The sequence below is a fragment of the Leptinotarsa decemlineata genome, unplaced genomic scaffold (assembly GCF_025532065.1).
Source record: "Leptinotarsa decemlineata unplaced genomic scaffold, Ldec_3_MD MMD2_tig00026328_RagTag_RagTag, whole genome shotgun sequence".
NCBI classification, from domain to species: domain Eukaryota; kingdom Metazoa; phylum Arthropoda; class Insecta; order Coleoptera; family Chrysomelidae; genus Leptinotarsa; species Leptinotarsa decemlineata.
In genome coordinates, this window is record NW_027412688.1 from 28,338,845 (window position 1) to 28,362,289 (window position 23,445).

Here is a 23,445-nt window from a genome sequence, read left to right on the forward strand (position 1 = left end):
TTTAGGTAGTAACAATTATTGGGTTAGCCAGTGAGTGTAGAAGGGAAGAACTAACAAAAATGTTAATTCATCTTATACACGACAAGACAATGAAAGACATGTTGCTTGTGAAAATACCAGATTCCAAAACACGTATTGAGAGAACTTTTGTAGTAATTTGGCAAGAAAACTGCTATTGTATAGGCGACATTTATGTTTACGGCCTCCCATAACATCACAAATTTGAAGAGAATCAGTGACTAAAAGTCTACCAATGTCGTTCAAGGATATACCTATAGACAATTCACTTACAAACAAAATTAAAATTGTCAAGACCATTGAAAAATTATCAGATGAAAACAATTAATGTGAAACGGAAAGTTTACCTTCTTGTTCTGACTTCAACAAAGGGCATTTTAATATACCAAGTATTTCAAACAATTTGAATCCCTTTAATATTAGCAATTGCTCGAATTTTCATATAAATATTAATATAAATAAGAATTAGAATGTTTCTGTTTGTACCTATCTTCTGTTCAAATTTCAATATTTATTACAAATAAGAATCAAAATGTTCGAAATTTAGTTCTACGAAGAAATATAATAAAGAAATGTGTCAAATTGATTTATTTTACAAGGTTGCCAAAAAAAGTATGCAACACGTCAAAAAACAGTTTTTTTTTGACTTGCATACTTCTTGCTTAAGCTCATCCTAGAATTTTGTCTACTTGTCCAAAAAAACCGTATTTTAACTATATCTATTTAGAAAATGTTTTACTTGGTAATCAGAAGATCAGTTTGAAAACCGTTTGAATTTTCAGAAAAATATTTCTTGTAATCCTAAATATCTCTGAATCTACTTGCTTTACGAAAAAATCTCAACTAATCAGAACTATTCCAAATTCAATGCTCTATTAAATGCACCATTTTTGAAATTTCAAGCCGCATCGCCATCTCTAATATCAAATAATTCGAATTGACTCTTACATGTCAAGTTGCAGTTATCATTCCTGTTAATCCACTAGTGTTTGCAGACTTGAAACATGTTCTTTAGTTCCGAGGATATTCCCTCTGGAAATTTTAGGTAATAAGCTCTGTGAAGTGCCAAAAAATTGAATTCCTCTATCAAAGCTCCTTTACATAACTTGTTTGATGAAGCATATAAATAATTTCCTTTTAATCTATTTAAATATTCAATTATACTTACGTTAACCAAGTGTTTTGCCAGGTAACAGAGGGGAAAAAAGCAAAAATATTCTCCAACGATAACATAAACCGCAATTCACCATCAGTGCCTCCTAAACCTTCAGAAACATATAACGATGAAGATGTATTTGAATGGCTCACAGCAATAAGAGCTCTACTATCTGTTACATCTACTATGAAATAGCTCAGAAATTTTTGAGCAGAATCAAACAAACATAGGAGCTGTTTGCCCAACTTATAAGATGCATATAAGACTAATTCACCCTAAAAATAAAAATAAGTATAGGTTATAAATAGAAACTAACAGAGACTTGCTGCTACCTTGTCGAGAGGTTTATAACAGATATTAAGCAGAATATTGATCACACAACACATCTAAAAACTGCCAGAAGACGTAATACAAACTTACAATATTTTTTAACAAAAATATTCTGCAGAGGATAAATTATGAAAAAAACCATTACCTAATCATGCCACTAAATTTTCAGAAATCTTCGTATATGTTTATATGAAAAATATCTATATTGATTGATATCTATATTAATTGATATTATTTTTGCCATTTATTTATGTATTTTGAATTGTATAATCTATAATATTGTTTGTATTAGAACTTTAACTTTAGTCTTTTCTTTAATTTTTAAATTCTGTTAAATATGTTAAAATCTGTATATGAATATTTATTATAATTGATGCTTAAACCATTATAAAAGGGGTTATCCTGTACAGTAAATAAATAATTAAATAATAAAATTCGATGATCTTGTTACAACTCATCTGTGACAAATGTCAAGACTTCAATGACTGAAACAAGCTAATTTTTTGGTATATCCCAGGTGATGTTCAAGAAATCACTCTCTACATACACATGATCTCTTAAATAGTTTGTATAACTAGGTTATTAGTTTTCGGACCCTAATAGTTATTTGTTGTACACACATCCATTCAAACATTTAGTTATTGTGAAGTGGTGAATCCTGTTAAATGAAATAAATAAATAAATAAACTAACCTTAGCATTAAACTTGGTTGTAAATACATAATCTCCTTTGAAGAATAAATCTTTGACACTAGTACTATAAATCTGAGCTCTGCTCCTGAATAAATTCCTAGAATAAATCACTGAACTGAGATTATTTGGCTCCATTCGTTGTACAATCAATTGGTAGTTTTCACTAGTATCCTTCATCCAATAAAATGATTTGACAAATTCATGAGCTACCCTAAATGTTTTTCCAAAGTCCTCAGTTACCCAAAGCTGAAAAAAATACATATATAAATATGAGAACCTGAAATTGTCATTTATTACAGATTTTTATATTGACACAACTGATTTTTGACCTTTCTGTTATGTTGGAAAAGTTTCAAGATATTCAATAGAAAATAATTCTGAGATCCACATAACTGTAATATGATGCTTGCACCGTCATCGGCGCTCAAAAATTTCTTTAGAAATTGAAATGAAAAAATTAGATACATTTAGCAGAGGAACATTTCATATTAGTTAAAAATAGGAAAAAAAAACCATTGAAATATTATACATACTAACCTGATTATTTGTGTCATTTTTGTCCAAAACCAAGAATATAGAAGGCTTTGTTTCATGAAAAGAAACTTCATTTGGGGTAAAATTCAATTGTCGTGTCTCAAATGTTTTTCCATGATCGGTCGTCAAATACATCAAATTGTAATTTGTGTCAGTGAATACAAACTAAAAAAAGAAAAGGACAATATTATCTTTCCCATTTTAGGTAAGTAAATTCAAAACGATAAATCCTGGTATTAAATAATACAATTCAAAACTATAAATGATTAAAAAAAACACGATTTTAAGTATGAGTGAAGTTATTTAAGAAAAGCAGCACCTTCTCGTGACCCCCTTGAATTTGGGTGTCCTACTATATGGGAGTTTACAATTAAAATTTTAGACCTCAAAAATAATTTTGATTGAGTTAAAGCAATTTTTGTTTCTGATTTAAGGATTTTGGTTTTGCTTGTAATTGCTATATCTCAGCAAATATTCATATCTAAGGGTTCAAAGTTGGTACCCTATTATCAATGAATCCGAAACTGTATGTATATTATTCTCAATCAATCGATCGATCAATCAATATGCTTTATTGTCGGATACAAACATAGCAATTTCACAAATAAAACATACATGACATAAAATATAAAAAATACAGACATAGCAATTTCACAAATAAAACGTTGAGAAGACAGATGAGTTTAGGTGAACATTATAGGTTGTCATGGTAGAATTCATGGATCGAATAATAAGCTTTTTTGATTAAAAGATCTTTAACTGTATTTCAGAACTTTTTGATATCTGTGCTATTTATTATAATGGTAGAGGTGATTATACACGGTGTAACTAAATAAGTGTAAAACATATAAGGAGGTGATTTCTCATCGAAAAAAAGATAGGATCTTTCATTCGTTTGTTTGAAGGTGATTGACAATGTTTCGTGATGAATTTCACTGGTTCGGACTTCCATTGTCTACTATATAAAATGATTTGAAATCCCTGAAACAAGTAAAAAAGAATAATTGTAGATACCAACAATCGAAACGTCGTGAACTAACGTGACTTGGAATCTCTCAACTTTTTATTTTTATTATTTTCTTTTTTTGCATTCTTTCAATTTTTATTTATTCAATTATTATATTTTTACTTGTAGGTTATTTCACTATCATTTCATTTCAGGTTTATTGTTGCTTAATATAATTGTTAATTTCAACTATTCTTTTTAATTATTCTTTTTATTTGTTTCAGGGATTTCAAATCATTTTATATAGTAGACAATGGAAGTCCGAACCAGTGAAATTCAGGATCTTTCATATAAAGAAATTTCATCAGAGCATCTCTTGTTAAGATACAGCCCCTTAAAGGGGGTACATAAAATTTGTATAACAATGTTTTTCACAAGCACTAAAAAAGTTACAATATTGAAATTAACCTGAAGTTTTGTACTACCAAAAAGACACTTAGCCAGAAATGTATTTGGTTTACCCTATGGTTGTAAGGGGAGGAAAACGCAACCCCTAAAATTTATTTCCAATGTAACTTTTTGTCTTATTATTTGTTTACCATTTAAACATTTATTTTCGATAGTCTGTTTCATTCTAAACAAAAAATGTCTCTTGGGTTTTTTGCCCAAAATGAACCAGTTCGCAACAAAAATTATTTTACGAACAACCACAGATAAATATGTTTCAAATAATCATAAAAAGTTTTCTTATTCGAAGTTCATTGTAGAAAATGCTCAGAGCAATGGAAAAAATATGAATAGGTACCTAAAAATGAAAAAAAACTCTCCAAAACTCTATGATACATTGGGAGACGTGAAATTTGCTATTATGTTTTTATTCAACTCAGTCAACCAATTTCCAGGGCGGTAATTTAAAAGGGAATAATTCACACAATTATAATCGAATATTACCGAAACATCCCGAAATATAAAATTTAATTTAATTTCTCAGTATGAAGTGAACGTCTACGATCCAAAAACTACAACAAAAACTACAGGTCCGTATTTAAAAATTCAATGGTGAGGGTGGCCCAAGTCAGATGACACCCTGTATAAAAGATTCATGGATATATTCTGAGAGCCCACATCAAGTGCCAATAGTAAAATGTGGACAGGTTTTCAATATGTCTGCGAATAAAGAAGATATAGGCAAAAGAGCTATATTCGATTCTTTTACATCATTGAATAGGTCTCTAAAATACACAACTTTGCCACAATTTAACCGACACTCTATCTCTTATCGTTTAAGAGATCCCCATGTACAGAAACGAATTTGAATAGCCTTGTATATGTGTTAGGAATCTCACGTTAAAAGGTAAGACCTCGTTAGTCCTTAGCTTGCACAAGTTTCTCAACTTCTGAAAGTTGTCGTTCATATGGGGGCGACAGTTGATTAACGAAAAAACAGATTTTAAACAGATGTACGAGACGAGTGTACCAACATAAAAAAAATCGAATAGACGTAGCCCGCGAAATTAGAACATTCACCTTATTTTTTCAACAGTCCACGTATGTTACACATTCGCCTAGTTTGCATGAATGTGACATTCAGACTGTAACATTCTATTTACTATTTCTTGGTAAATATACATATTCATATTTGTGTGGTATTATCGACTAAAGGAATCTTTCATTTATTTATATACAGAAACAAATATGTACATAATTATGAGTGCACATGATAAAATATCTGGAGAAAATTCCTTCTTGTAGTTTGCCTCCAATTTCTTTACGTTTTTGATAACACAGATTTATAACAACTGTGAACAGATTATAATGCGTACCAAGTTTATAGTCTTACAGTTAGCGGTGAATTGGCGCAGTGGTATTGCACTCAACTCACGATCAAAAGGTTGCGAGTTCGATCCCAACCTCGACTAGATATTTTTCTTGATAGACTGTATCTAGTTGAAGTTTGGATGGATACATGTCTGATGGACTGCGAATAGCCATGGTGCTCCTTAGGTGGCTCGGTGTGTTATCAACATTGTCTACCCAGAACACGAGGATAATGACCAAGCAGTCGATGTTAACAACCAAGAAAAAAGTCTTTCGATATCAATAATTTTCACTATGTAAAAAATTAATAATCGGAAATTTCGAGTGTATACCTTCAAAAGGTTTCATTACTTCTTCATTAACCCTCTATCTAGATTATTTTATTTAATCTGAAACTCCTATCACTAACAGTTAATCAGTGATTCGTCCTTAACAGGTCACTTGGTTTTCAAAAATAACACAATGAATTAACTCAAAACTACACTTACATGCGTGTGGAATTTCGGATGGTTATAAAATTTATCCAATGTGGCGTACTTTCCGTTAGGCATCTTGAAGTTTTCGGTTTTGTTTTCATAATGATCTCCATCATCATAAGATATAAAAACAGTTGATGGAGAATTTACACTGATTCCTGGAATGATTGGACCTGGATCCCGGGCCAGACAAATGACTACTCTACTTTTTTCGCCAACCCAATAGACCATCAGATGTTTGTGGGAATCATTCAAGGTGTTGATTACCTGAAAAAAGTAATTCTTCTTGAAGTTTGGTTAAAACAAAATTGTATAAATTATTGTTAACCCAAAGCCAGCAAACTATGATAATTAAGTCGATTCCAAATAAGTTAACCTTGACAAGCAACTGAAATATTCCAGATAAGGAAAAAAATAAATTTTCAGTTATTATCAATATTGAAATTTAAGGGGAACACAATGTAAACAAATTATTTCCTCATTTCAACAGTTTTTTTTAACGAATTGCTACACAATATTCTGTATGATAGCGGTTATGTTATGAAAGTAGCCAGGTGGCTATTGATTTTTTAATAGGAATTCATAACCACAATAGGAAAAAACTCAAGACTTTCTGAGAACCATGCTTGTATTAGGGTCAATTTACATTACATTTGAATAGCTGTAGATTTATTCATCCCAAAAGAATGGCGTTTTTAAAATGAAAAAGTTCTCTGTACTGGTTTTCAGTTTGTACTGTTTCAGATCATCCAAAATCAGTCCAGTTTACGCTTTATTTTGGGAGTAGGATAATCCTACTCCTACGTATTTTTTCCTCGACTTGAACATAGTCTATCGTTTTTGTAATAAATTTGTATCATATCTCATTTTTCTTAATTCGTGAAAGCCATTTTTAGCCAAAAATTCAATGACTTGTACAATAACAAAATGTCATTTAATGTAACAAATTTTAAGTCAAATTTAGAAACATCAAAGTCAAATTCTATTATGATAAGAATTACTTTTTTTCAATATCTCCAATTTTTCGAAAAGGAATGATAACTTATGATACATCATTGAAAAGCTAAAATGTGTTTCTATTCAAAACAGAAAGAATCCATTGTAGCGCCCATTAGAAAAAATAAAGTTGATGATGGTGGCCGGAAGACGAAACGTTGGATAGCAGATATGAAAACACCATTAAGCAGCAGGGAAAAAGAGGCAATGAGGAAGTGCAAATTATTTTTGAATCCTTCGAAAAATAAAGCCAGAAAAAAATAAAAACCATTTTCCGAAATGTCATTTTTTTTCGGATATCTCCGGATATACTCGGAAATACAGAACTTTCACAACGATATATTGTTAGTCAGATGCGCAACTTTGCCCCAATTTAACTGACTTCTTATCTCTCATAGTTTCCGAGATCCCAATGGTGAGGATCGAATTTGAAACACCCTGTATACATAGTTTCAATATTGCCAACAAATAAGTAGAAATTAATATTTCTCAAAAAAAAATAAAATAAAATTAAGTATAGTATAGATGCACTCATACACGTATATCGAAGTTTATTATCTTTTTTGATATGCTGCAATAACGTTTAGAAGTGTGAATACTTGTGTTGTTTCTAAAAGTACCAGGCAGTTTGTTAAATTCCACTAGTCCTCTGGAAAACAGACTGTTCATTGTTGACCTTGATTGCACCCAATTCAATTTTTTCATTTTTGTATAATGCTATTATTTCAGTTGATATCTAATCTTTATCAAGTTCAAGACAATGAGTCAGAGAAATGGTTAATTGGACAAAGGTCAGCAGTTGATTCATTTCCTGACACAACCACATATGGCTGATTAAATGATATATATATACGATGAATTTCTGATGATTTTGAAACCAATACTGCTTTCCACTAGCTACTTTTTTCTATGAAGTAATTACCAACAAAAATTCATTCAGTATATATATCGAATCTGGATGCAAACTATGGATTCTTATTCAGATTATTAATGAGATAGTTTTCAATTTCTAAATTTTCTATTAAATGATATGGAAAAATCGACTCTACCTCTTTTGTTTCCGGAGATATAGAAGGAGAAACAAAAATTTCAAAATTCTATTTTTTGTAGTATCTTTCTTATTTGCACAGATATTGAAAATCTATTTACACCTTTATATATGGGTGCCGTCAGACTTAGACAACCCTTACATTAAAATTTCAAATATGAGCCTCTATTGGTAATGTTCATATAAATTTGTAAAATGAAAGTTTTTTCAATATTCCCAAGAGTTTCGGTATTTTAATGATTATAAACTAAACTATCATTTTTTTTATTATGTTTCTGATAATCACTTTAATAGGAGAAATTTTTACTTTTTTTGTGAACCACAGTTTATTCTCAAAAACTACAGAGTACCTAATGAAATGTGTTCATACTATTGTGCTAATGAAGTTATTTTGCAATAGACCTCTTTTGGAACCGTTGTTTACCTCAGATAAGCAATTAATAAATGCTCTGTCAATCCTATAGATGTCGTCTTGTAAAAGGGAGATGTCCATGCCTACATATACTCAGGCTTGTTTTTAAAGTAGCTTTGAGTGCAACAAAGCATTTGTGGTTCAGCCTAGCACCACTGATGGTACTATTGCAGTTTGAAACAGCAGAAATTTTGTATATTATTTGAGAATATCATCAAAATGAAAGAAAACAGCAAAAGTAGATACCCAAGATTATTTTTCCGGTATCTTCGATACCAAGAACTTGTCTGCACTTTTTTCATTGGTTTCTAGAATATACAACTTCTCTGATGAACTTCATATGAGCTTTGAATTAGGAGAGAAAAATTCAATTAAAGTTTGAGGTCAATACCAGCTTACTTTTTCGAAACAATAACTCATAATTTATATTACAGATTCATTTCCATTGGACTTTTTTTCAGAGCCATAAAGCTAGTTTCCATTTTTTATCACACAATAGTACCCGAAAATATTCAATTTCCCACAACCTAATCGAGTCTCTAGCTCTCTCTTTACGAGATTCCCATGTATATACCCGAATAGCTATGTATATGTTAAAAAATGTACAATCATAATATCTGATTACCATAGAATAACTTTGAAAAAATTGAATGTTACTCGGCGATATTTGAAAATCCATATCAAAAGTTAGTAATATTTTTTACTGTGATTTTCACTGTGAAAGGTTCACAAAACTAAGACACGTGTATCGCGGTTTGAACTCGATTTTTGGATTATTTTTTTCAGAACTACTGGGTATAGAACTGCATTAAGGCCGAGATAACAGCACCGAGTTCCAATGGGCTGAAGCTGTACAATCCACAATTTCCTAATAACAAAACCTGTGAGAAATTATTATTAACGAATGTGTTTGATCGATCACTACTGAAAACAAAATGGTGTTTTCACTTCTATCAGTCACCCCGTATATCAATATTATCAAGTGTTAATGTGATGTCAACAAAATATCAGGAATGAATATTTATAACTCTATTTACAATAAACAAAATATCTAGATAAATAATAATAAATATCAATGTTTTTTCATATTCTTCCTTTATTATATGTAAAAATAAAATTCTTTTCAATAATAGTATTTTTTTAAATCGTGACTAGTAAATCAAAGTCGTTAAATTAATCTGTTCAAAGTAACCATGATTAATGAAAGTCTGTACTTTGTGATATTGATAATGTTACCTTAAACTTTTGTATCATTATCCTGATAACCTTTTCGTAGACTAAGAATAACAGATTTTAAATACATAGGATTCTGGGTAATCAAACCAATCAGCTTTAAATACAGTGTGGACTTTTGATAGGGACAAGATATTGAAGTAGGACTAAATTTAAGTTGAAATGTGAAAGTTTTCATACTTTTTATCAAAAGATTATTTAATTTGCCATGTATGTATGTTGAAGTCACTCCCAAGATGACTAGTTTTATATGCAACCCTGTGATTTGGCAACAAATCCGAAACCTATTGCACTATTGGAGTCATTTCTCAGTAAAAATCACGTGCCATGCAACTGTCAATTTGGATTCCAATAATCTAAGAGCACACATGATGCTTTATCTACTGAGGCAGTAATAACAATGTTTTGTGACCTGGCAAATGAGTTTGATTATGTGGTCATTCAATTCTTTCGCATAAATTAAATATATATGGTTTTAGTGACCCGGATATGACACCTCTAGAGGTTTTTGCGACATCTGAAGTTCACGATACACAGCTGTAGTTCATTTTAAAATCCATAAAAAAATTATCCCAGGAACATTCCTAAATGTAAGGAATTCTTTTGTAAATTGACTTCTTTACAGTCAGGAAGTGTTCGGTAAACATTTTTAACATTCATTAAGATATTTATTCACCTTCAAAAATTTTCACAGAAAAACAGTATGTTACAGTAGTCACACACAACTGTTTTTTGTTTAGGTACGTCACAAACTATAAAAAATATTTAATAATAAAAAATATGTTAGTTTATGAAAAATTTGATATACTGATATAAAATCAGTCACATTTATACATATATGAACAGTGTTAACTTTAGAGGCACACGTATGAAAAACACAGAAACATTTATCACAGAATATGTAGTCCACACTCTTGAAGCAAAAATATAAGTATTTAGACCCATGAATGAAGAAAAATTTCATTTATATTATATAGTGTAATACTTCCATTCCACTGGTATTTGGTTGTACAGTTTCATTGGCAAATATTCAGTTTGTATTTTTGTTTTTTCCTTATTTACTTTTGACATTCTATATTGATTTTTATTTCGTGTATCATGTCCATGAAGATCTGTTCCTGAAATATATTTATCTTTTTTTTTATGTATCCATAGAATTGCCTCCATTATATATATATATATATATATATATATATATATATATATATATATATATATATATATATATATATATATATATATATATATATATATATATATATATATATATAGACGGCAATGTACCATGCCATAGTAAACAGTCTTCAATACTTCGCTAGATAGTACTTTCCTGAGATTTTTCAAAACAAAAAGAGGTTTGGATATTTTTTTTTGAGTTTCATTTATATGTACTTTCCAATTCAGTTTAGCATCAACATGAAAACCCAATAGCTTAACCGTTGTTTCATCGTCAAGCGCTTGCCTATTTTATGTGAAAGTTATGTTCTTTGTTTTATTTTTGTTTAGGGACATAACGTTTGAATTTGAAAAGATTTCCATTTTCAATAATGTTTCCTCTGACTTACGTTCTATCACGCTTAAGTTTTTGTCCTGTAACAAAAGAGTAGAGTCATCTGCACACATAAAAACATCAGCAGTATCAATAAATGTTGTTAAGTTGTTAATGTAAATGATGAACAATAGGGTACCTAGCACTGAGCCCTGATGTACCCCATGATTGACTTCTATAGTTTTCGATGTCTTTTTTATTATTATTTAGTGATACATATTGCTGTCTGTCTTTTAGGTATGAGTCGATGAGATCTAATGCTGTTCCGTGTATTCCATATTTGTGGAATTTTTTCAACAAAATATCATGAGAAACACTATCATATGCCTTTGACAGGTCACATAAGATTGCATGTGTATGTATCCCTACATCTTGATTTTTTGACTATCGTGTGCACTATATCGGTGACAGCTTGAGAGGTTGGTCTGAGAGAACTAGGACGAACTAGAGTGATTTTTAACACATTTTTTCTTGAAATTGTGATATTTATCGTTTTCAGATTCTGTGACTTATTTTCTAAAAATAAAGTTTGTGGATATCAAATCGTAAGATGAAATTTATGAAAACTATGGATCTTCATCAAGTAACGGCCGAATCAATCAGAAAAAAATCTGAATTGAAAGATAATCGCTGTTGAATTTAATTATCTCTGGTCGTAAAGTAATTTCCATGTAGGAAACTGAAAGTCATGTTAAATATCAACTGAACTTTCGCAATAGTAATATGACACTTTCTTGAAATTATTCATATATGACAATCTACTGAACAATCCCACACTGCTCACTGTGAAATAGTGTTGAGTTGCATTATTATATTGCATAAATATTGAATCAGCAGTTTACACACTCTGTTATCACATTGAAAATAATATGTGATCAGGTTAGAAATAAACTGTTCATTCAGTACATAGTAGAAATATTCTAGATTTGACTGATGTTGAGAGTATGCTGAATTGCTTTGCTGAAATGTTTTGTAACATTTAAAAAAAAATCTTAATAAAAGCTACACGGGACTTTCACTGTGTTCTCAGTAAGAGGAACATTAAACTTATACATACTTTGAAGACATTAAGTGGGTAGGAATTAGAAAATGTTCTGAAGAAATATGCATTATTTTGCAGAAAACATTGATTTCAATTGAAACAAGTCATAGAGAATTAGTTGACGATTTATTTCCTACATTGAATGTTATGAAAATTAATTTTTGACAATTTTCAATATTTTCTTGGTGAACAAAAAATGTGAAATAGAACTGTTTGATGCTTTCAGAGCTTCTTAAGTTGCTAACACAATTGCACACAATCAATAAACTAATAATATACATTTTCCTATCATCCTGAGCACTTTCTGTTAATATTTTTCTTTTATATTTGCAGAAACCTCACACATATAGTATTGTAAATGAGGATCTTATCAACACCTGCTGGATGTTTATCGAAAGTTTTTCATTCAATGTAATCACTATCTTTTGGGTGTGGTATAGTACTGATTTAATGCTATGATTTGTTTTTCGCTTAATTAATATTACCCAATAAGTTGATAACTTATAAATATTGAAATCTTAGAAGAACCAGGGAAACCACAGAAAAACCATGGGAAACTCTAGAATAATTGACAGGGATCCCAGAAGAATTGAGGGAATCCCAGAAGAATCAGGGGAATCCCAGGAGATTCTAGCTGTTCACAAAATATTTTTAGAAATCCGAAAACAAAAATACCCCAGAATATTCAATAACTCTTAAAAAAAAAAAGCTCAATGAGTACTTAATGCATTGACAATCCACAATAGAGTTGATAAATACAATTTTCTATAGGAATAACCATAAAATTGCTAAAAACTGTTTTTTAACATTAGCAAGGACTTGAAACTTTGTATTTCAGATTGGTATTGGTAATGTTTTTCCTGAGAAATCAGAATATAATGTAGGTACACTGTATTTAGAATTTTTAATACGTAAGTATTGGAATGAACTTCTGAAAACCTTTTCCTTATGATTTAAACAAGTTCAACAGTGAGAAACATTTGAAATTTACCAAGACATGACACCATAGTCAGTTGCATGGCAACCAGTAATATGCAGGAGTAAATTACCAAGAATAACTACTTAATTTGGTTTTTATTAACGGAAATGGACGCTTTTATAATTATCAGTGACAACTGGACAGTACCTTTTTTACTCCATCCACATTTTCTGATTGTACTTCTCGTTTTTTTCGATGTTGAGTACCAGGTAAGCCCTCGAACTCTGATGAATCAACGATGAAAGGGGTTCTTGTTTTATCCGGGTAGTCCAAATTTCCGACTAATGTTCGTAATTCATTATTTGATTTGCCATATGCGGGATTATAACTGCACACACAAAGTAATAGGAGAAATGGTTTATACATTGTTTTCCAGAAAAAACATCAATCGCAGTATACTTGTAAACAGACTGGAACACAATGAAGATTATAATTTGCGATGAAAACCGTCAGTCAAATATCGAACAATGATGATAACGTAAATGACTCACAACACTGACTATGATTTTTCAAGATCATAACAACAATAATTACAATCATTCTGTCATTTTCGGCAGCGAGTCAAATCCAGTGATGTTATAATAAGGACTGGTCATCGAAGAGAAAACACTAACTCCAACAACTAAAAAAGGATGGAAAGATCCATGTTTTGGCATTACGCATACATTTCAACCATTTTTCAACGTCAGATTCGACTTACGATGTTTTACGTGTTGCATATTCGTAACGGAGTTTTGTTCGAGTATTTCTGTATTTTTTGACTTTTTTATTGTGGTGGTTTTTCAGTGATTATGATTTGCTTATACGGATTGTTTGGGTATCGGAGTTCTGAATAAACGTGCATCTCCAGTGTGTGATCAATTAAGTTTCTTTAGTAATGATGATTTTTTATATTTCAGTTTCTGTGGGCCATTTAGACTATTATAATTAACATTTCTCATTATTTCCTTTCGTGACTTTTCTTGTTTCATTTTATAATATACTTTTCAATCATGACGATTTCGTGGGCTGCTTTTAATTGTACAGTTAGGTACAAAGAAAAGAAACGTGGTATATCATTCCATAGGCGAGATACACTTCAAAGAATTCATGTAATATGGAGTTTACTGGCTACAAGAGATACATACCTACCTATAAGAACATAAACATTTTGAAATAAAATCTCGAAATATTGTCTCCCAACTTACCTACACAATAGGTTCAGGTAAATGCCTGTCGCAAAACAACTACTTTCCTGGCTAGTACCACGGTGGATATTGAATTATATCCGACATACATTTATGCAAGATACCTCACAGACGTTTGTCTCGCAGATGTTTCTCGTTCATTCAGCAGCAGGACCATGTTGAAACTATTTGAGTAGATCACCTACAGACCTGTTTCGAGGTATCACCTCTCATCAGTGCAGGAAAGATCCGACCCAAACAGCCAAGTGTCTGGGACTCAATTTCAATGCAACTCGACTGCATTTAGGACTTTATTCTTTGAATGAAGTGTATATGCGTAATTTACTTTTGGGAGTATATAATGGGAATTTAGCACCGTCAAACATTAGCCTTTTCTTGAAATAAATACCATTTAATAAGTAAAGAATGCTGAGTGAAAAATGAAAATGCTGTTATTCAGTACACTAAGAGCTCTTTTTCAGCAGTAGATGCTCAACAGCTGAATTGAGGTCAAATGAATTAAAATTTTCAGAGCTTTCCCATAACTTATTGCTAGATATTGAGGTTAATGGTATTCTTGGAAAATACACCCTATCGATTGAATTGAGTTTATGAGCATGTTATTACCCCTAGTTACATAGTCCTTATGTCTGCTATACATATGTAGATTGGTAGATATTTCAATGAGACGAGAGTAGATATAGCTTGCACATAGTCATTATTTCTAAGTAAAAAATTGAATATAATTATTTAGATACACCAGTAACGTGAACCAGTAAATAATTACATGAAATTTGAGAATATCTCTTACAAACAATGCAAGTTTATCTTTGCACATATTTTACATCAAAAGGTTTTTTTTTGACATCTCCATATTGATTCATTTCATAAACTTCCACGCACCATGCCGAGAAAAAAAATCCACTGGATTTACACTAAAACGGTTTTTATCGAGTATGAGTTCTTTCATGAACTCTCAAAGCACTACTATTTGTGTAAGATTTTGGACAGATTTTACACTGAAATGGCCTGTCTCCAGTATGACTTCTTTCGTGAACCTTCAAATGATCACTTCGAGTGTAAGTTTTTGAACAGATTTTGCACTGGAAAGGTCTTTCTCCTGAATGACTTCTTTCATGAACTTTTAAATCACTACTTTGAGTGAAAGATTTTGGACAGATTGCACACTGAAATGGTCTTTTTTCAGTATGATTTGTTTCATGAACTTTCAAAGTACCACGATGTGTGAAAGTTTTTGAACAGATTCTACACTTAAATGGCTTCTCTCCGGTATGACTTCTTTTATGAACCTTGAAAATACCACTTTGAGTGAAAGATTTTGAACATATATTGCACTGAAATGGTTTTTCTTCAGCACAATGTTTTTCTTCAACTTTTAAAGTTCTACTCTGAATGAAGGATTCTTGATAGATTTTACATTGAAATGGTTTGTCTTCAGTATGACTTCTTTTGTGAACTTTCAAATGATAACGTACAGCGAAAGATTTTGAACAGATTTTACACTGGAAAGGTCTTTCACCAGTTTGACTTCTTTCATGAATCTTTAAATCACTACTTTGAGTGAAACATTTTGGACAGATTGTACATTGAAACAGTCTTTCCTCTTCTACAGTATGACCTCCTGTGTGAACCTTCAAAGTTCTATTTCGAATAAAAGATTTTAAACAGATTTTGCACTGAAATGATTTCTCTCCTGTATGACTCCTCATGTGAACTTTCAAAGCACTATTATTATTGAAAGATTTTGTACAGATTGTGCATTGAAACGTTTTTGGTCCATTATGAGTTTTTTCATGGACTTTCAAAGTATAAATATTGGTGAGATATTTTAAACATATTTTACACTGAAATAACTTTTTTCTAATGTATTTTTTCTTATTGTAATATGCAACAGAATCTGGGAAAAGGGGCTTCACATCTTGAATCATGTCCTCATTTTGGATATCGTCGAGCACATTTTCCTCATCCAAAATCTCAGTTTTAATATTTTCATAGACAATGTCCATTTCACCTTCATTTTTAATTTTTTTCTCTTCACCAATGAGATTGGTATCATCATTGCAATCTATAGAGATGGACTCAGTAAAGGAATCACTATCAAGCATTTCACATTCACCAAACCTCTCAACTTCATGTGGCTCAAGTTTCACTAAATTCAAATCAAGAATATCTTCATCTGAAATAGAATCCATGTTGTCCTCAATGGTCACTCCACATTCACCGCTAGCCATTGTCAAACACAGATAATTGTTAAAAGAGCAGTTAGTGAATAAATTCGACTGTAGTTGGTATTGATAAACAAAAAAATATATAGATCTGTAGTACAAACATAGATAGAAACTTCACTTTATTCAAAGTTCTTGGCCTTTGCTTCCCTATAGGCGCATTTAGCCAGCTCGATTCGGATGGTTACAGCTTGGTCTGATTGTGAATCATGCTGTAATCCAAGACTTGTTTTTTTAATTAGATTTGGTGTTTACTGGTCCGTTATCTCTTCTCGTGCTAGATAGAAATTCAAACAAAGGTTAGAACGAAAATAGTAAAAGGAATGGATGAAGATCATAATTTAATTTTGTTCTGTTCTATAGATAGAAACTTATCTGCGATGAATATTTGGCCAGTGCGACAGTGGACAGCCGACAGCAGTGATATTTAGAAATTTTCCCCAAATACTGCCAACCACAGAACTATAACTAAGTTATAGTTCTTCTCATTTGGGACAGAACCTATTTCTATTAACTTTCATTATTATCGTAATAAATTTATTTCTACTGGATAGGTATGTTTGAATACTGAACGAAAGTCATCCTTTGTGGAAGAAAATCAGTTTTTATCGAACTTCTTCGTATATTTTTATCTCCTACGATCTGAAAAATATGAAAATTGTAATGGAGAACTTTATACCCGTGTGGAAAGAGCACCTCAATAAGTTACTGTGTACATTCAAAGTATTTTTCAATAGAGGAATGTTCTATTTATCAGTAAATCAGTAACAGTAAATTTTATCTATCAAAAAAGAGCTAAGAAATTATACAATACTTATCTTAATGTATCGGAGGATAAAGTCTACCTTCGTCTTCGGAATTGGACAGGAATTTGAGTTTATAAACAGTTTTTTCTTCGCTGATTTTTATTTCTCAACTTCCTCGACATATGTCAAAGGAGTTTCGAAATGAAAGGCATTCATTGATATCATACTGTTGCTATTTTGCCACTATCCATATTTTTCTTCAAGATTGGTAGCCAAGAACGATCTATTTCTAACGAGCTGTTCGAAATAGAGTTTTCTCTCTAGATATAAGAATACACGTTGATCTTTCAAGTTTACGTCTCTTAGAGTGGGGTTTATTGGCAATCATTGTCGTCTTATTTCATGCAACTCAATCTTCACCGTCCAATTTCAAAATATGTTCTGATCATTTTGATCCTGTTGATTGTCTATTTCTGACGTTATCTTGATATTCTTTCTCATGTATCTCGTACCTTAAATGGTCTTGAAATTCCACCAATACACCTTTTACAACAAGAACAAGGTATCTCATAAATGCAAGTGTGTTGTTGGGTTTGATATCTGTAAGTATAGATCTCAGTGCATTTATTGTTTTTTAAGAAGTTCTGACATCATATCTATTTCCAATTCATCTCATAATTCAAATAGTCCTGAAATGTAAGGTATAACGTTAGTTGTAGAAGGTGTCGGTGGTTGTTGAGTCGGTAATTGTGGAGTTGGTGGTTGTCGAATTTGTGATGTTGACTATTTTTTATTGCATTCATCGCGGAATCTATAAACGAATCTGGATATTTATTTTTTAGAACATATTGTGGAAGGTTAAAATACCCAAAGAAGGTTTAAAAAAAATGGATTTGTTTATTACGTTGTTATGCCGAAGAATAATCTATTATGTTTTCATAATTCGATTATTCTGATCATTTTGCCATTTTTTACCGTTGCCAGAGTCAGAAGTTGGACCTTCTAAACTTTGAACAGACACTCTTTGAGATGTAGTTATTTCCTGATGTAGAGAGAGTTCAGTCGATGGTTCAGCCCTTGATGATGATGTCTATGAATCTATGAAAGATCTGAAAATTCATTAGATGAATTGTTAATACGATTCTCTATATGTGCAAGTATTGTTTAGTTACAATCAATATTTCAGAAAGCAGTACTCATGGTACGACTTTTATTTGTTTTTTCATTATCATTTTTTTGCTTGGTGTCATCGGCATCGACTATATAGGTCATTAGCCTCGTGTTCTGGGTAGGCAATGTTAATAACTCCCCGAGCCACCTAGGGAGTATCATGGCTATTCGCAGTCCGTCAGCCATGTAACGTTGCAGAATCATCCCAACTTCAACTAGATAAATTCTCTCGAGAAAAATATCTGGTCGAGGTTGGGATCGAACTCACTACCTTCCAGCCGTGAATCGGGCGCATTACCACTGCGCCAATTCACCGCGAAATAATAATAATAATTATTATGGATCATATTGATTTGAATGTATCATATAATTTCATTTTATTGCCTGTCCGTTTTTTACTTTACTCATTCAACAAAATATGAAGTGTGTTTTTCAAAATAATGTAATGTGAAACATAAAACGAATATACATTTGAGTAAACATTTATTCAGCTAATCAATGGATATTTGCATTTGGAAACTTTGTAGAGATACAGAAAACAACACATAGCACATGACAATATTGAGATCAAAAAGTACACAACTAGTTGTGTACTTTTTGATTGAGATTTTGAATTTGAAATGACAACTGAAGTTCCATTCTTAGCACGGAACAAAAACCTTGTGTGAATTAGTTTCTTCCAAAATAAAATAAAATATGGAATTATAATATGTCAAAGGTAAGAACAAAATTGTGCAAATTTTTGCATATTTTTATGTCCTGGTACCCACATTTCCGAATTGTGCCTATTTTGCCCCAATTGTTTCCGAATAACAACACTGGTCAAGTGTCACACACGGCAGAGAATACAGAAGAGGCACTCATTTGGCGGAACTTTGATGATTGGATGTCAAGTTTCTGTGACATGTATTCTGTGTTGGAGGCAGAAAACTGAGACCCAGTGTGGTTGGGGGTGTTATTTTCGTTTAAGAGGCAAATTCAATTTATTTGCAACTTCGTCGATACATATTCATTTGAAGTTGATAAATTATTATGATGTTTTTTCGGCAGCTTTTCAAGCCAACATTTCAACCAATGAATTCATTATAATACCACGTTAACATGCATAACAATTCGACGAAATTTTTTGTTTTGTCTCTTCTTTACGGTGCTTACGGCATGTTTTTTTTAGCGTATATAGTTACCCAGTTGCCTAGTGGAGTGAAGTTCATTATTCAGATATGTATATTTATTGAAAATATTAGAACTAAGTAGAGCGGTAAAACAAAAACAAAGTCCTGTCAGATATCTTTGAAAATCATTACAGAAAGAACATATGAATGACACTTTACACAAACTTTCCCTCCATTAGTATCACCACTTATAATCACAATGAATATCATCTGCATAAGAAATATACAAAAGTAAATCAAAACAACACAAGAACACATCGTAACAAGTAATGAAAAAAAAAAGAACAATTCCTTATTGCGGAAGCGCAGAAGGGCAACATATTTTCATAATTTGTTTCTTGGAAATTTCGATTTTAATCTTGAAATTTCAACTTCAAACTCGAAATTTCGAAAATAAATCACGATTTTTCCAAAATGAAAAGAGACATCAGCGCTGTCTGTTGTTGAATCATAAATGCGTTTTGTTTGGGCTCCAGTTTACAACTAGCTGCCTCTCAGTGAAAGTTGCAGTGAAAGACAAAGGACGAATCTCGTTGGCGGTCGATGTTGAAGCTTGGCTTTGCAACTGAACGCCTTGAGGAGCCTCGTTTAACTTTGATATTCGAGTACTGAGTTCTGTGTCGATCCCATCACCTTTTCTCGAAATTACGATTTAAACTCGAAACTTCGACTTCAATCTAGAAATTTCGAAATTACATTCGAAATTTTGTGATTTAGGTCGAAAAATATGTGGCCCTTCTGCGCTTTCGTAATACCTTGTATATGACACCAAAATTTTGAATGAAAATTCTATGAATCCTAATGGGATGGCTCATCAACCCGATAATAGGGTGCTGATAAATTTTGCCAATAGAGACACATTAACAAACAATAGTGGACAATCTTCCCCAAAAATATGATTATCAGTTTATAGTGATAGAAATAGGAAATTTACATTCAATAAATATGTATAATACTTTGAATAATACTCTTTTAGGCATTGAATGAAAGTCATTTTTTTGGAGAAACTTCTTCGTATATTTTCACCTTCTACAATCTGAAGAATATGACAATTGTAATGGAGAACTTTATGAAAGATCGATATCTGGTTGGATGGAAGAGCAATATCTGCCTTGATTTATCATGTGCAAATGTTGAATTTTGCCATTCGTTAGATGAGGTTAGTGTCTCTTGTACTGAATAATTTTTCAATAAAAGCATTTGTTAATTTTTACCGAAGTTTGCGCTGGTCAGGCCCTATTCCCCAAAGTGCGCCAGCATTATCAACTAATGACCACTTCCCACACCGTGGTGTGGGAATTTGAAAAAATATACCGTAATTGGAAAATCACATTGCAGCTAAACAGATTATTTTTTTTTTAATTTCTGAGAAGAACTACAGGATTGCAAATGTTTTGTGCTCCTTTGAGTAGAGAGTTCGATATTTTCTGTATGCGGAGTGTGCATGAAAAATCCACAAACAAAAAAACTATCATTCCAGGTACAGATTGTAATATTGCAAAGTCTATCTTAAAAAATCTAACCGTACGCCGATATTTATCCAGATTTTGAATCATTTCACATTGACGAAATATCTAATAGTTCGAGATCAAACAAAAATACAGTATCAGGGCGGAATACTATTTCTTATAATATGTTTTTTGAACTTTCAGAAGTATGTTATCCATGATAATAATTATAAGAATTTTCACAAGGAATTTTATTCAAAACGCGTTTCGTTACACGGTGGCAACTGAAATACATTATGTATGTTGATAAGCTTAAAAATTTATACTATATTTCCATAATAACAGTATGATTATTATGAAAATTAAAATAATTTAAATTTTCAAAAAGATATCAGATGAGCAATAAATGTTTGAAGTAGAATTTATGAATATTTTTGAATGTGTTTTTCCATATTATTCATTGCTTTTGTATTTCATCAGTTCGGACTTCCATTGTTTAATATAATATAAATTTATTTGAAAACCCTAAAAAAACAATTAAACAATTTAATAAGATTAACCGAAAATAACAATTTTATTAAACAAAAACCCAAAGTTACAAAGGAATAACATGCAAGCAACAACCAAACAAATAAAAATTTAAATATTAATAAAAGCTGAAAAATAAAAATTGAAAATTATTATTGACAAAAAATGAAAAATTAAAAGATTTCAAACCAAGTTATGTCACGACGTTTCGATTGTTAGTATCCACAATCGTCTTCGGGTGATAATTGTTATCATCCGAAAGTTATCACCCGGCAACTTTCGGGTAAGTACCTGCCTATTTCAGTAACTGGCAAAAATGGGGTGTTATGACCTTTTTATCTCCAAGAATCAGTTATAGTGCATAGAAAAACGTGAGTATTACTTCCATTCCATGAAAAATTAAATCAGATGCAAACAGAAAATACAGGACCGTTTTAAAAAATTCAAAGATGTGGGTGGCCCGAGTCAGATGACATTCCGTATAGAAGTTGTAACAGCATATTCTGTTAGTTAAATTCTGATAGTTAAGTTACAGGTAAAAATTGAATTTGTGATTTTTCTGTTTTTGCTGCATATATCCGAAACCGAGAGGACAACTCTTTATCTTTTACCGTTTTCGAGTCATAGAGAGAAATTGATTTGAACAGTTCTGTGTAGGTAACCATTTTTGCACATTTATAAAATATAAAAAATGCAGTAAGAGATGAATTATAAAAATTTATAATTATCATATTCCATAATTGAGTAAAGTGGCCATTTTAACTTCCATTAGTCTCAAATACACGGTGATTTATGGTGGTACACTCTTCTTCATCGCTATTGTCAGCACAATCGTTAGCACCATCACATTTCCACCAGAGAGGAATACAGCGTTTGTTTTTGCACGGAAACATCCAGTAGTAACAGGACTTTTTCTGAAACAACAATTCCATGACTTATTTGAAATATGGTTGAAATTAGCACATATGTAAGTGTTTGTGTTGGCACATTTTTAGAATAGGTACTGTAATACATTGGCATGTGTTTTTGTTTCTGTAAATGTAAAAAACATCTTTGTTGAAATATTTTGGTAGCAGAAAATACAATCCGTTGTCTTAGGATAGATGAAGGTTCTTTGAAAAACATTTTTTTGTGAAGGAGTAGATATTTTTTACTGTATTTGGGTATTCAATTATGACACGTGTTTTTTCCGAAACGTCATCATTCTAAAAAAAAAACTAAGCATGAAAATGTAATTATTTTTGTTGATTATTTAATTTGCAGACAAAATTCATGAATACAAGTTACTAACTATTTGAACAGTTGTTCCAATGAGTATTCGAGATAATTTGACGCAAAAAAGTCACTCTATTTTTTACTACGCTTGAAAAACTATTCCACAGCCAACAAAATTGATGCTGTAGAAAAGCAGCCTTCAATTTTTCTATATCTAAAGAAAATTAAACACGAATTTTTACTTGAAATTGACTGCATCCCGATACATACAAACAGAGAGTAGTTGTAGTGTTACGAGCCTACTCCATCCCCTGAAGACGCCAACTTGTTGGTTGGTTATACGTGCGTTGAGAAGAGTGTTGTAGTTCTGGTGACTGTTTTTGAGAATAAACTGGTTAGTGTCCAGATCAGGTACTAAACTTACATAACGTTCTATAACTTAGGATAACATACCAATATTTCATATCATAGTCCAATATTCATAATGTAGATACCTCGATGGAACTCCCGACGAATATTCCACCG

General features: G+C 31.4%; 3 protein-coding genes across 3 annotated transcripts in view; all 3 read right to left on the reverse strand.

Annotated features, from left to right (window-relative positions):
• The window catches only part of LOC111514550 (sortilin-related receptor), a 36,667-nt gene extending 22,897 nt beyond the window's left edge, over nt 1–13,770 (reverse strand). Inside the window, exons 1-5 of the mRNA XM_023170842.2 lie at nt 13,377–13,770; nt 5,983–6,237; nt 2,734–2,895; nt 2,197–2,442; nt 1,187–1,449 (exon numbers count right to left, since the gene is read on the reverse strand). Coding sequence (XP_023026610.2) covers nt 1,187–1,449; nt 2,197–2,442; nt 2,734–2,895; nt 5,983–6,237; nt 13,377–13,595 — 1,145 coding nt within the window. The 5' untranslated portion in view covers nt 13,596–13,770. The remainder of the gene's footprint in view (nt 1–1,186; nt 1,450–2,196; nt 2,443–2,733; nt 2,896–5,982; nt 6,238–13,376) is intronic.
• Nucleotides 13,771–14,989: 1,219 nt separating this feature from the next.
• On the reverse strand, nt 14,990–16,676 carry LOC111515151 (uncharacterized). Its single transcript, XM_074182147.1, has 2 exons — nt 16,538–16,676; nt 14,990–16,481 (listed from the first exon to the last, which is right to left on the reverse strand). The coding sequence occupies exons 1-2, from the start codon at nt 16,548–16,550 to the stop codon at nt 15,343–15,345; spliced, it is 1,152 nt and encodes a 383-aa protein (XP_074038248.1). The 5' UTR covers nt 16,551–16,676; the 3' UTR covers nt 14,990–15,342.
• LOC111514650 (uncharacterized) overlaps nt 15,095–23,445 on the reverse strand; it is a 102,484-nt gene continuing 94,133 nt past the window's right edge. Inside the window, exon 23 of the mRNA XM_074182706.1 lies at nt 15,095–22,619. Coding sequence (XP_074038807.1) covers nt 22,464–22,619 — 156 coding nt within the window. The 3' untranslated portion in view covers nt 15,095–22,463. The remainder of the gene's footprint in view (nt 22,620–23,445) is intronic.